The sequence below is a fragment of the Leucopleurus acutus genome, assembly GCF_964270905.1.
Source record: "Leucopleurus acutus genome assembly, chromosome: 13".
Classification (NCBI taxonomy): Eukaryota; Metazoa; Chordata; class Mammalia; order Artiodactyla; family Delphinidae; genus Leucopleurus; species Leucopleurus acutus.
In genome coordinates this window covers 68,242,806-68,257,035 of record NC_139155.1, presented here as the reverse complement: position 1 = coordinate 68,257,035, position 14,230 = coordinate 68,242,806, and the positions used below count along the sequence as shown (strand labels likewise).

General features: G+C 52.9%; 1 protein-coding gene across 1 annotated transcript in view; it reads left to right on the top strand.

Moving 5' to 3' along the window:
* Positions 1-6,234, top strand: part of KREMEN1 (kringle containing transmembrane protein 1) — a 63,804-nt gene extending 57,570 nt beyond the window's left edge. The window contains exons 8-9 of the mRNA XM_082853280.1: positions 868-952; positions 2,573-6,234. Coding sequence (XP_082709406.1) covers positions 868-952; positions 2,573-2,741 — 254 coding nt within the window. The 3' untranslated portion in view covers positions 2,742-6,234. The remainder of the gene's footprint in view (positions 1-867; positions 953-2,572) is intronic.
* The last annotated feature ends 7,996 nt before the right edge of the window (positions 6,235-14,230 follow it).

The window sequence follows — 14,230 nt, the reverse complement described above, 5'->3', positions numbered from 1 at the left end:
TTAATCAGCTAACCCAGTGTTTCCTGCGGCCCCAAGTTGTAGCTCTCTGAGTGCATCAGCAGTTGCCAGAGCTGTGTTTATTCAGTCATTCGGAAGATGTGTAAGTGCTTTAATGGTGTCAGGCTCTGTCTTAGGCACTGGATTGTACAGCGAACCACACAAAATCCCTGCCCTCCTGTGGCTGACACGTGGAAGGAGAAAGACAAAAAGCAAAAGAAGAGTCAGATAGTCACCAGAGTTGTGAAGGCAGGTCCTGCAGGAGACGGGTGGAGAGAGGGTGGTGATCTTATGGTTCAAGTTGGCTAACTTGGTCGGGTACGGACTGTGACTCTCTCTTTTCTGCCAAGGAAGTTGGAGCCTTTACAAGCTGGTAGAGCTGCAGATACCATTCGCAATTCCCTGGACTAGAGGTTTTCCCCTTTAAGACTCACAGTAGGAAGTCAGGGAGGAGAGCCCCTTCCTGTGTATCCTATTGTTTGTGTATCTGTAGGATTTCACAAGTCACACATCCCATTCCTCAGATGAGGAAATGAGGCCCAGAGAGTTTATGTAATTCGTCTGTGGTCGCACAGTGATTCCAGTGGTAGAGACAGAATGTGCACCACTCCTTTCAACTCCAAGTTGAGTGTGCTTTGGACCACACTGCCTGCCTCTCTCCAGGAGGGAGTCTAGAGCAAGTCGAGGTGCTCAGAAGGTCTGGGACTCCGGGCCAGCCCAGCTCGAGCTGCGTTGCATGGCTACCCCCCACCTGCAGGGAGCTCCTCAGCCAGGCCTGCTTCTCTGAGCCACCAGGGCTCACTCAGACCTCCTTCTGAAAAGTGAGCTCACACAACACAGTCTGATCACCCCTGTCTTTTGCACTTGCAGGATGGACAGTGTATGGCCTGGCAACGCTCCTTATCCTCACGGTCACAGCCGTCATAGCAAAGATGCTTTTGCACATCACTTTCAAGTGAGTATGAGAGCCATCCGACTCCAGGAGGGGAAGGCTCAGGGCTCCTTTTCTACTACGCTTCAGTTGTCTGAGAACACTTGTAATATCGGAACATGATTCCAAAGCGCTCAGTGCTGGGCAGCGTGAGGCCATAGACATTCCTCATTCTCTGTAGAGTGAAATGTACAACTGGACAAATCTCACTAGGTTTGAGGGATTGTGTGTGTGCTCCTGGGTCTAAAGGATACGATTTCAAGGAGGATTGAAATAGTCTGGACATAAAACAGGACAATTTCCATTTTTTGGCTTGTGCTGGCCCCCTGAAGAGATCTTTACATAAGAGCAAAGATTCCTAGGACAATACCAGGCATATTTCCTGATGCCTTCTAGAAACTGTGAGACATTCTTAGGAAGAGAATTCCAACATTTTATTAACTATTGCTTAATAATTATTTAAAAACAATTATTTAAGAAGCTTTTAAAAACTTCATCCTTCAGTTCCAACCAATTTGGAAAAAAATATTTCCTCCCCTTACTTCCGCTGTTCAGGTTTAACTGTTCTGCCTTCCAGGAAAGGGGTGATGGTTCATGCACTGATGTTTGTGTGCCTACAGAGGGGGGTGCTAATTTTCTTAGCCCTCTGCTCTGTCTTTCCTGTGGTTCTCAGTCCAGGCTCTCTCCATTTCTTTTCTTTTCCTCAGTAAAACTTTTTTCTCAGTTTTACTGAGATATAATTAACATAAGGGCTCTCTCCATTTCAAGGCCTTCCTGAGCATTGGTGTCCTGTAAAAGCTACCTTTTCCCTGACCTTCTGGCTTGCTCTCTGCCACAGACTTCTTTGTACATTAAACGCCGTCTCCTCCATTGCCCTGTAAAGGCTGCCCTTGGCCTCTTTGGCACCACCCATAGGCCTTTCCACCCTGCACTTTACATTTTTCAGTGGAAACAATGTCCTTGTTATTGTCTACTGGGCTTCTATATCTGTGTTTCTCTTTCTTTTTCTTTTTTAAGTCCCAGTTCACGCATTCTAGGGAAGCCTCTCAGGCACAGTCCCGTCTGCGTGTCCCCCACAGCAGGGAGAGCGCAGGACACTCTCTCTAGGGTCCAGCACTTCACCGCACACTGAGGCACCAAAGCCCGTGTCTGACTTTCATCTGACACTGAGCCCCTCTGCAGCTTCCCTGTCAAGCAGTGCCGGGGGCTGGCATGGGGGCAGGGCAGGCGTGGGCAGAAAGGCAGGTCCCAGTCCAAGAAGAACAGGCTTGCCTTCATCCTGTTTAGCTAGGTGGGCTTCCGAATAAGTGTCATTTGAAAAGAGTTCTTCTGCTTAAAAAGAAAGAAGTATTTTGAAAACTCATAATCTCTCAGGCCAGCCCTTTACAGATTTGAATAATCCTTCCAACTAGAAGGTTCTTCATTACACTGAGCTGGAACCTGCCCCACTGCACTGCCATCCCACAGGGCACAGGTCATCCAGATGGCAGTCCCTCGGGTCTCTAAAGGCAGCTATGAGGTTTCCTGAGGCCTCGCGTCACTGAATGTCCCATTTTATAGGTGCAGGTATCTCATGAGATGGTAGGTTCTTTCGGACGCTTTGTTCTATTCTACTTGAAAAATTAAGTTATTTTTGTTCGACAGATCCCATCGTGTTCCTGCCTTAGGGGACCTTAGGGACTGTCGTCAACCAGGGACGTCGGGGGAAATCTGGAGCATTTTTTATAAGCCTTCTACTTCGATTTCCATCTTTAAGAAGAAGCTCAAGGGTCAGAGTCAACAAGATGACCGTAATCCTCTTGTGAGTGACTAAAACCTCCCCGCTCTGTGCCCAGGACGTGAGATCCCTCTGAGCTCGAGGCCCCTGGGGACCACTTCTCCCGTGGTTTCCTTTGACTGACTCTTCCTGCCTCTCCCTTGGCCTCTTCTGGGGCACCGGCCACAGGGGCAGCATAGCCTGGATTCGACCTGCTTCATCACTGCACTTAGGAGAGAGATTCATGGTCCCATGGTCCGTGCCTCCTGCATCTCTCTCTCTCTGATCTAGGAACAGGGTGTCGGGACAGTGGGGCTGAGATGACAGAGATGGTTGTGTCCAGCACTGGGCTCAGGTACGTTCTAGACGACTGTCAGGTAGTGGGTAGGTAGTGCTTCTTCTCAGTTTTGTCCACACAGATCGCTTTCTCCTGGTCCTTATGGTTTGGAACAGGCTAGGCAGAGAGAGTTCTGAGGCTGTCCTGGGGGTTGGCGCCCCAAAGCATGACAGAAACCCACGCTCTGTGCTGACTCTGGGGCTTGGCTCCGTGGGCTCCGGGAGAGAATGGGCCGCCTCCAGCCTGGAAGGGCCTGTCATGTCAAACCTGACACTTTCACCCATGGGCTTCTTTCTATGGCTTCTTCTGCAGCTTGGTGACCAGCAGACAAGTTTGAGGGGTGGTCATAGGAAACATCCATTCATTTATTCATGCAGTAGACTTTACCGAAAGCTTTTCTAGGTGCTCAGTAGCTCCTTGTTGGGCTGGATTTGGTGACCTCTCCCCCAAGCTGCTCGTCCTGTGGAGCCTGAGCCAGACCCCGTCTCGGGATTCCTAAGCTGACTCTCAGTTCAGAACAGGGAGTGTAAACATGGTTGAGCATCTAGGAAGCAACGTGTGACACAGGGTGCCAGCAGTCCCTCCTTTAAGTGTCCCTTATTTTAAAAGAGGATGAAAAATTTCCCATGGCCTGTGCTCTCTGCGGCCTCCATGCCTCTTCTTATGGGGACAGGGTGGGCTTCGGAATGGCTCAGTGGGGAAGGAGAGGCCTCTTGTCCCTACTCCCACACCCTCTGCCCCCCAGAAGGGGAGGGGAGCCGCAGAGAGTGGCATGCGGAGTGGGGAGGGAGGGTGTGGGAACGGAAGCCCCACTGAGGAAAGGCCTCCGAAGATTGAGAGCTGCAGCTGCAGCGGCCGCGGGCGGTGGGAGTCCGTGCCATCCCGTCCAGAAGCCCTGCCGTCCGTCCAAGAGCAGCCTCGTCTACAGCAGCCGGGAGGAGCACCTGGGACCCCGAAGGCCAGGCCTGGCCTCTGTCGGAGTGTGGCTCTCCCGCAGGCACTCGAGCCTTGGGCCTCGTTGTGCCAAGTGTTTGGGGCACTTTGCCCCCCTCGCCGAACCCCTGAGCTACTGCCTGCTGTGGCCTTCCCTAGGGGTCTGCCACACCGGCAGGCGTCTGCGCCCAGCTTCCAGAAAGACAGAGGGCCGCGTGGGGCCATCTGGGAGGCGACACCAGCAACCAGGAGAGATGCTGGGAGCTGGCAGCGTGGGCCAGGGGCGTTTGGAGGGGGAAACGCCACGTGTCCACGGGAGAGCGGGGGCGCTGCCCCAGGCACCGGGTGAGGCTTTGATCTGGAAAGGGCGGTTACCCCGAGCAGCTGTCAGCAGGGTCTGGAGACAGGCCTGCCGAGTGCAAGGACCACTGGAATATACTGACGTGTGCAGTCTCCCCTCCAAGCTATTCCTGGCCTTTATGGAATCTCCTCTCAAACACAAGTGTCAGGTGTGTGCAGTCACAGAGGGCCCTGTGCTGTGAATAGGTCCGCGCAGCACAGAGGGAATGTGGAGTCCCACCCGGGAGGGGTCCACCCGGCCAGGGGCGTTGCTCGCAGCCGTGGGCTCCCTCTGATCACTGGCCTTGGGGCATCCTGTGGGCCCGCCTGCCCTCTTCACATTTCGTGACTTCAGGTCACGGTGTGTCTGAGCACCTGGAGCAGCCCTTTTTCAGAGATGCCAGAAGGGCTGTGACCCCAGTGTTGTCCTTCTTGCCACCCCAGGCACAGCCCAGCACCCTGGGACCCACTTACCATCCCGGGAGCAGCCCCAGGAATCCCAAACCGGCCTCAGGACAGCATGGGGGGAGAGGGCCATAAATTGTCCCAGGCCAACCTCTGTAAGCATGATCCCCCAGAGGGCCCCCCGTGGCTAAGTAAACACTGGAGGCATAAATTGTCCCAGAAGAGGGGAACCTGTGAAGCCAGAAGAGGGGAGATGTACACCCAGGAGCACCGAAGGAGGAAGCACTTGATCTGCTAAGAAACCACTTTAGAGGCAAGAAAGTGGGGGTTGGAGGGGACTGGAAAGGGGTGACCCTGAGAAAAGGGTGAGGCGCCCCCTTTCTGGGCATGAGCGAGGTAACCAGGTTGCTGTAACTTCTGAAGTGTGGGCTCTGGCTCAAGACTCCAGCTGGCCAGAAACCCGCAGCGCAACGATCAAAGCACTCGCAAGCACAGCTGTCCTGGCCCTTAGGCCGAACCCATGGGTGGGCACGGCCCCACCCGCATGGCCCATCATCAGCCCCAGGCAGGAGTGGCCTGACCTGCTCAGTGTCCGGCCGGGTCATCCTGACACCAGCAGGGCATGCAGCCTGTCACCAAGCCCCCATGCTTCCTGGCACTTCATCTTCCCTAGCACTTACAGGGGGACAGCCTCCGAGGTCCCATCCCCTTGTCTGATGAGCACCCCAGGCCTCCTGCAGAGCCTGGTGGCCCCCACTCTGTAGCCCGGTCAACTGCTGCCCTCTTGGGTTTCCAATCTTCTCCTTGCTGTTCGATGTCTGCTTTTGCTACCACCTTGGGAATGTTTAACCTTTTGATTGTCTTCCTCTGGTGTCTTTGTTTACCCTCCTCACTGTTCTACCTCCTGGCCAGGGCTCTCAGCTTAGCTACCCTGGCCCAGGGTGTTTTTCAGACCTTCCAGCCCAGCTGCCTCCTCTCAGGCTGGCTGGCCCAGGGGGATGGGGCCTCACCCTCTGTTTGCAGACCCCAGGGGGCCCATCTCCCAGGTTCCCATCTTGCCAAGTTGAACATATTTAACGAGGCAGCAGTGGGGTGTGGAGGAAAGTCTGAGGTCAATCTACTGCTTCACAAAGGACGTGTCCTCAGGAGCACACGGTTGAGGGGCTGCCGCCGAGGGGTCCACACAGCGCCAGGACCTGCCCACATCCAGACTCACCTTCCCGCAGGGATCCTGACTTTGGATGACATGGCTTTATTTGTAAATATGCTCTTAATACACAACTTTGAGAATAAAATAGAAACATCATGTATTTTAAAATATAAGATGAAGTGTGATGCACTGTATACAATTTAATATATATTTTTAGGATTGTTATTTAAGAAAATGGAATGTAATGGTACTTTTACAAAAGAGAGAAAAATGTTATTTTTACCGTCTGGAGAAAATAAATATTCTCATTGTTGTAGAAATCGTGATGGGCCCTAGGTTGTCGTGTTTACGGGAGGCTCCCAAGCCCGAGGCCAGGAAGGTGTCGCGCTGGGAGGACCTCGGGCTCTCACTGGGTCAGCGTCTTCCAGTCACTCAGCTCTCATCGCGTCTCTGACCCACAGCCGATCTCTGGCCGGTAAGGTCTGAAGAGTTGGGATTCCAAACTCACATGGTGCACGGTGGACATAGGGTGGCCACGGGCAAGGGCACAGGGCTCTGCACTCAGAAAACCTCGGTCCGAAGTGGCCTCAGGTCGGTCGGCCCAGCTTCCCCTCCTGTAAGATGCACAGCATCTACGTCTCAGAAGGTCAAGAAGGCTAGCATGCTGCATGATTATCGTCCACATGGGTTTCCCTGCCTTTCAGAGCAGCCAGCTCTTCCTCTCCCCTTTCCCCCCACCCCTTCCTTTTTATAACACGGAAGAAGCTCGGGTGTGACCTGCCCTCTCCCGTGAGGAGCTGTGCACCCCAGTGGCCCTTGCATTGGGTCCTGTGGTCCCTGTTTTGACGATGAGGAAGCTGAGGCTCAGATAGGAGTGCGGGGCAGTAAACTAAGAGTACGGCTGAGTCAGCCTGCAGGATTCAGCTCCCACCATTGGTTCGCTGTGAGCCCGGGGCTGTAAAACAGGGAGCCTTTGAAGGGTTTCAGTGGAGGAGCGACGCCAGATTCCCAGTGAGAAGGATTTCCTACGTGCATTTGGAAAACAGGTCGGAGTGGGGTAAGACCGAGGGCGAGGAGGCCAGTTGGGAGATGCCGAGGCCCCCACACCAGCGCCGTGGAGGGAGGGGAGGGCCTGAAAGAGAGCTGGCCACCTCCGCAGGCCAGGGGCCTGGCTCATCCCCCAACCCCACCACCACGTGACCTCGGGCGCGTGCCCCCTCCCCAGGTGCCTGTTTTCTCACCTGTCAGGTGAGGGCAATTACAGTACTTACTTACCTCATCGAGTTGTGATGAGTTATTACCTGTGGTATGTTTTCGGTAAGTGGTGGCTGTTCCTTGTTATTTTAGAAAGGAGCTGGGGGGTGAAGAACAAGGGAGTGTCTAGGGTGATGCCCAAGTATCCTGACTTGGGTGCTGGGGAGAGAGAGAGGCCAGTCTTTTCGATAAAGGACGTAAAAGGCACCGGAAGAGAGAGAAGACACGCTGAATTCTGTTTGGGCTGAGTGAGATCCCGTGGGACATGGAGGCAGAGCTGTCAGGCCGGGACAGGCAGCCTGAGACCCAGTGAGGGTCAGACCTAGGTTCCACAGCCCATGGAAATGGGGACACAGATGACATCTCCAGGGTGTGTCTGGGGCCACCCAGGAGGCTGCTGAGGACAGTGTCATGGACACACTCAGGCAGATGAGGGGGAGCCTGGGCAGGAGTGGGGTGGGGGGAGCTGGCTCATGGAGAAGGAGAGGGGGCAGCCCCGGAAGCCAAGCTTCGGACCTACCTGGTTCAGTCACACAGCCACTGCTGGTTCTGGGAGCCCCGGGTCCAAATTCTCAGGAGGCAGTTTGCTGGGGGAGGTCTCCCTGCTCCAGCTGGTTATGGCAAGGAGAAAAGGGGGCACGTTACCACCGCCTCAGATGCAGATGCGTTCCTCTGAGCAGTGCCTGGACCACTTGCTTCAGAATCCCTGGTGTGCTTGTTCGAAATGCAGGTTCCTGGGCCCCACCCCAGACCTGCCAGGATCCCTGGGAAGCTTCTGAGTGTTGCCGACGCTCACTGAACTGTGACAGCCCTCTTGTTTGAGACGTTTGGTCAGTAGTCACCTTTTCCTCTAAAACGAATCATCCACTCATAGGCAGTGGCCTTAAGTTCCACTGGCTGCTTCCTCCACTATCCAGAGTGTATTGGTTACTCGACTTTGAAGGCCGTATCACTCCAGAGATTCATTGCGGAACAGAGAGGGGCAGGGGAGGAGAACTGCGCAGCACAGCAGTCATTCCAGACACTTCTCCAGAAAGCGCTGCCTTGACGTGGGGTTTGTGCCCCCCTCCCGCTGTCCCCTCCCTTCCTGACCTCGGCCTGCACCCAGGCAGTCAGCCCTAACCTGCTGTGGCCATTGCCACATGATGGCACCTCACAGGCCAGCTTCACTTGAGTGTTTATCTTCTCTGAGCTCTCCTCTGTTTCCCATATGCGCTTTCCTTCCCTGAAGGAAAATATTTTTAATGGCTGGTGGAAGACAAATGGGACAGCCTAGCTGGTGAACTTCTTAGAGATGGATCCGCCTGCAACAGAAAAATAAATACACGCAGCCAGGATGCACACCACTGTCCTGCCTAAAGCAGCGCCAGGAGGAGCCCCCAAAACCCATCTGAGTGGACTCTGGAGATCGCTGACCTTGACCTCATCTCCTTGTTCCAAACCCGCAAGATGGGACACTAAAACCCGCCCATCCGGGAGCCAGCACCAGGGCAGCATCAGCACCATCCTCTGTCAGGCAACCAAGGCCCTTCTTCCCATGGAGACGAAAGGGCTGGACAAGGGTGACCTTGTCTCCAAGCTTGGGGGTCATGTGATCATCCCCTCTCCCCACTGGGCTGTGCGTGCCTGAAGCTGCAGACGGTCTCTGGGATGCAGAGAACTGGGAAGCTTTTGTTCCTCTGGCAGGGTCGGGTCCCCATGGGGGATTGATTGTTTTTGCTTGGCTGAAAGGGACACTTTGGGGGTAGAATATTTCAGCCTCAAGAAGCAGCAACATTTGCTTGTAGCTGGAAGTCTCCCGTCCTGGTCTCCAGCTGTTGTCTGGAGCCACCAGATCCCTGCTGAATGGGACTACACCCGGCAACTGGACGCAGACAGCACTGGGCTGGGCTGGCCGTGGACCAGCCTGTGTCTGAGAAGCCCCTCTCCAGGACAGCCCGGTAGCAGGGATGCCCTCAGCCCTCTCAGTGGTGTTTACCAGGCTCTGGAATGAACCTGCCCACTGTGGATGACTGGGCTGGGGAACCAGGCTCCACAGGGAAGCATTTTAGGGGGAAAACAGATCCAAGCTTGAGGTCCAGAGTAACTCCTTGGGAAAAAAGATGGCAGGATCTGAAACAGCCAAGGTTCTTACAACAGAGAAGCTTCAGTTCTCTTATTTAGCTCTCAGGAACGTTTACCATTGTCCCTGTTCAAGTGAAGCCACTGAACTTCTAAAAACTTAATTGAGGACCTGCTGTTTTGCACACTGATCGTGAGAATATGTGTAATGAACTCGCTGGTACCAAAGATAAAATCGGATCAAGAGCACTCAGTGGGAATTCAAACCTCATATTAGCCAAATGTGGGGCAGCTTTTTATAGGTCCCAGGTGAGCTGAGGAAATCTGAATGTGCAAGGATGCTGCTGCTGCTGATAATAATAATAGCTACCATTTCTGCGGTATGTGTGCCAGACACTGTGCTCAACCCTCAAAGTCGTCCCTGGGTCAACCCAGCCTGGGAACCAAGGCTCAGAGAAGCAGTCCGGCCAGTGGAGGGCAAGGCCAGGACTAAGCCCAAGTCTGCTGCCTCCAAAGCCAAGGCTCCTGGTTCCTGTTGCTCTGCAAGCCCCTCCCACTTGGGCAGGGGGTTGGGGTCTGAGGGGAAACCCTGTGGCCCCCAAATATTTCCCCCAAATATCATCCCTATTGCTTCCAGACAGCCCAGGGAAAATACAGATCAATTTGCCTGGGGTGAGGAAGGCATCAAACCTACACTTCTTTACCTATTTGGCAACCCAGACTCCTTTGGGAATCAGAGGAATGTCACGAAGCCTGTCCCCAAAAGACCTCACCTGCAAAAGCTACATAGAAATTCTGGAGATTCAGAGATGCTCCCCACCGAGCCCCAGAAACCCTTCCATGGACTTCAGGTTCAGAATCTCTCTGTTAAGCCAAAACAGGGGTACCTGAAAGTTAAAACTAGACCAAAAGAGTAATAATCATAATAGTAACCATGCATACACTTTACTGATCACTTATCCAGTGTCAGGTACTCACACCAGGAGTTAGCAAACTTTTTCTGCAAAGGGCTAAATAGTAACTATTTTACCTTTTGTGGGTCCTATGGTCTCCAGTCTCTGTCACAACCTCTCAACTCTGCCTGCACTGGTTGGGGGCAGCATCCACTCCAACCATAGCCTATTCCCAGGGACTCCCAAGGACCCCCCCATCACCTCAAGTCCTCAAGCCTTCGGGTGACTGTGAGGGAGTGGGGATCGGCAGTGGAAGGCGGGCACCAAGGCCCACCCCTAAACAGCCACAGACAACATATAAACACATGGCAGCTTGTATGCCAATAAAACTTCATTTATGGACACTGAAACCTGGATTTTGTATAACTTGCACATGTCACCAAAGTATTCTTCCTCTTTTTTGACTCTCCCCCCATAATTAAAACATGTAAATACCATTCGCAGCTCGCGGGCTGTAGGAAAACAGGAGGCAAGCCCACAGGCCAGCCCCTGCACCATGCCAACCGCTTTTCATCCTTTTGAATGCTCACAACAGCTGGATGGGTTAGGCCTCGTTATTATCCCCATGTGTCGGATGAGGACACTGAGGCTCAGAGAGGTTAAATAACTCACTCAAGAAGCACAGCAATCGGGACTTGAACCCACTCCCAAGCCTGTTTGCTTTCCTGAGAGACAAGCTGGGTGAGTTTAAATTGTGGAGAAAGGGAAGGAAAAGGTGCTGGTGGGGCAGAAAGGGAGACCCTAACACACAGCAGCGCTTGCCCCCTGGGAGCACAAGGGAGGGCAGGGTGGGGATAGGGGAGGCTCTTTGCTTGAATGGGCTGCACTGCAGGGGTGGCGACCCGTTTCCTCCAGAGGCCCCAGATCCACGACAGCTGGTGGCCCTCACATTGTTTTGCGTCTCCCAGGTTCTTAATTATAACTAATTTGCCACCCTCAGCAATGCCTTGTTCTCCTTTGCTAATACCCATGAGTTGGAACCATGAGCCAGACTCCCAGCCAAATGCTGGGCAAAAATCACTTCCCTTTCCCACGTAGGGAGCCCCAGTCTCTTAGAAACTGGCCTTCTCGGTGCCGCAAGGCGGGCAGGGCGGCCCTTTTGCATGTGGCCTTGCTTGGCTGAGATTTGCCATCAAATCTCTCAGCAAAGGGGCTTAGCAAAGAATCTGCTTAACTTTCTCCAACCCCTTGGCTCCCCGGCTGACTCTCGGGACAGGAGACTGGCTGCACGGGTGGCCTTTCTCTTTGGTGCTGTTCGCCTTTTCTCCATTCCCACCGAGTCATTTGCAACTTGGGCCCAAGTCTTGGGAACCCTCTACCCCAGAAACACTCCGGGCTGTGCCTCTGTCTTGTTTGGGGTGACAGGGACTGGAAGCTGGGACTGAGGAAGGCGGCCGCTGCTGAGGGGTGGGGGAAGGAGGCAGGCTTGCCAACATACCTGTGTAGGTAACCCTAGCCAAGCCACCTGGCTTCACTGAGGAAGCCTTGATTCCTCATCAGAGGAGCATTGATACCATGAGCTCTGAACTTGTGGGGACTGGGTTTAATGCAGGCTCTGCTGTCACCAGCTCCCAGACCTCAGGCAAGTTATTTTACCTTTGTATCCTCAGTTGACTCATCTATAAAATAGGTCTAACAGTAGTTTTCTCATAGAGTTGTTGTGAAGATTAAATAACGTAATAAAGGTAAAGTGTTCAGCTCTGGCACTGGCATTTTAATGATTTTCATCAGTAAACTAAGGGTGGTGACACTCTAACCACACAGGTCTGGAGAGGGTCAGCATGTCAAGGGCCTGGTCCATAGTCCCAAACGGGAGCGGAATCACACGGTTCTGCAGCCAGACCTCCCGGGGACCACCAAGAGCATGGGACCTCAGATGCGCCCTGCCTTTGGGATTGAAACTCTGTTTATCAAATTCTAAGCACACAATGCACAAAGGGCAGTTCACTCCTTAGAAAAATAATTCCTGACTCGGTTCCTTTAAGTAGCTAATTTCCCCCAATATGTTCAATATATGGCCCTATTTTATAAAAATATCTACTGACCATCACCTTCTCAGTAACGTTATCTATTGGGTGAAAATACCCTTCTCCTGCAGGCCTCCTGCCTGCAGTGGATTTCTTCATCTGTTGCTTCAGGTCAGGAACAAATGCAGAATTTTGATGTCCTTTTATTTCCCTCCTGGCCCCAGGTGGGCAAACAGGCAGGCTAAAACCCCAGGCCCAGCTCTTTCTCTGCTCGCCCCGACTCTGCCTCCCACGCCCTTGCTTTCATGGCAGGAGCCGCCCCTGCGCAGCCTTGCTCACCAGCGCTGCTCAGTGGTAATATCTGAGTGCTGCGGCAGAACATCAGCCCTGAACCGCCACTTCCATTGCTCTGGGCCCTAACCCTGTTGACTAACCCAGGGCACTCTCTCTCACCACGACACCTAGGAGCTCTCGGATTCTCAAAATGTCTGCTCAGAAGGCGAGTCCTCTGCGCCCTGACCCCACGGGATCCAACAACAGGAAGATCTTTATTTAAGAGCATCCTTTTTGTCTGCTTATAAAAGGAACACACCCCATCAGCAGGTACGTGAGCAGATGAATTATTCTACTTCCATACCATGAAATTCTAAGTCACTGTTCAACACATTTTATTCGATGTGTTTATATGTAGCTTGAATCTTTTATATTATTGAATTACATGTGCAATTTGGGGGGGGGAAGCACATTGATTATTTTTTTTTAAATGGAAAGTGTAAAAAACAAAGCAACATTTGCCTCTCACTGGCATACCACTCGGAAGAAAGCAGTTCTTTCTTCTGTCGAAGAGTCAAAATGCTGGGGTGTGTGTTTCCAAGACAGACTAAGCCTGAGAAGTAGCACTTCCCCTGCTTGGGGAAGTCACCTGGGCTCCCAGGGCCGGGCTGAAGCTGCTAGCCTGCCCCACCCCAACCTGAGCCACCCCCAGCGGCACCTGCTTGTGTAGGGAGCACCTCCCAAAAGGTTCTCCCTGAGGCCAGCAGAACACTTGGGCCACAAGCCAAAAGGTTCTTCTCTTTGTTAACTACAAAATAAACAACTCAAGCCCCCCGGGCTACTTGCAGTACAAATGTTTATGCCTTTGGAAAGAGAAAAAAGAAAGACTCTTGAGAGTTCTGGAGCAGATGGGCGCCAAGTTTGTAATTAACCCTTAGCAATCGGGGTGTCTGATCTTCTGCCAAGGGGTCTGCAGCAGTTTGAGGGGGGTGGCTGATCTGGGCTTCTGCTATAACTTTGCTATTGATGGGCTTTTGAGGCCTTGGAATGCTCTCTGGAAATGACACCGGCTACATCTTTAAAACTCTGAATTAGGCACTAGAGACTCACCCTGAGAAAGAGCCTGACACCACAGCACCCACTCCAGGTGAAGGGTTGTGAGCAGCTACAGCATTCAAACCACTTGGGGCAAGACCCCCTGATGATGGGTGTGTACACAGCGTGGGGGGGGGGGCAAGGCCCACCCACCACGGGGCTAACATTTGCTGAAGAGCAGGTACTTTGTCATATCAATGGTGGACATTGATTAAATGCCCGAGGACCAGAGGACCATTTCATTTGATCCTCCCAACCACATTCACAGTCACAAGATTCATTTGACCATTTCATTTGATCCTCCCAACCACCCAGTAGGGTGGGTATGGTTATATTCACATTTCACAGATGAGGAAATTGAGTCTCAGAGAAGTAAAGTCTGCTTTATATTTTTTTTTGAGTCTCATTTAATCCTGGCTGCTTAGGTCCTCCTCTTCAGATGATAGGTGTCCCTTGCCCGAGGTCATCGACCTGGTGAGTGGTGGCAGAGCTGGGACTGAAACCCAGGGCTTTGCAACTTCAAAGTCACCTCCGGCCATCCCTGTCCATTTGTGTTCACTAACACAAATGACGGTTATCACCTTTCAGACTTCCAGAAGCAATGCCGAACTCAAAGGAGCTACCTGTGGGAGCTGAGTGCACAGACAAGCTCGCCACTTAGGGGTACCCAGAGGGAGTGAGAGGGGCAGAGGGGCAGCTGTCAGCCCCCAGGTCCTAAAGCCCATCATGAGAGGCTGGGGGATCTCAAAGGATCATCCTCCTCCATCTTTCCAATGGGG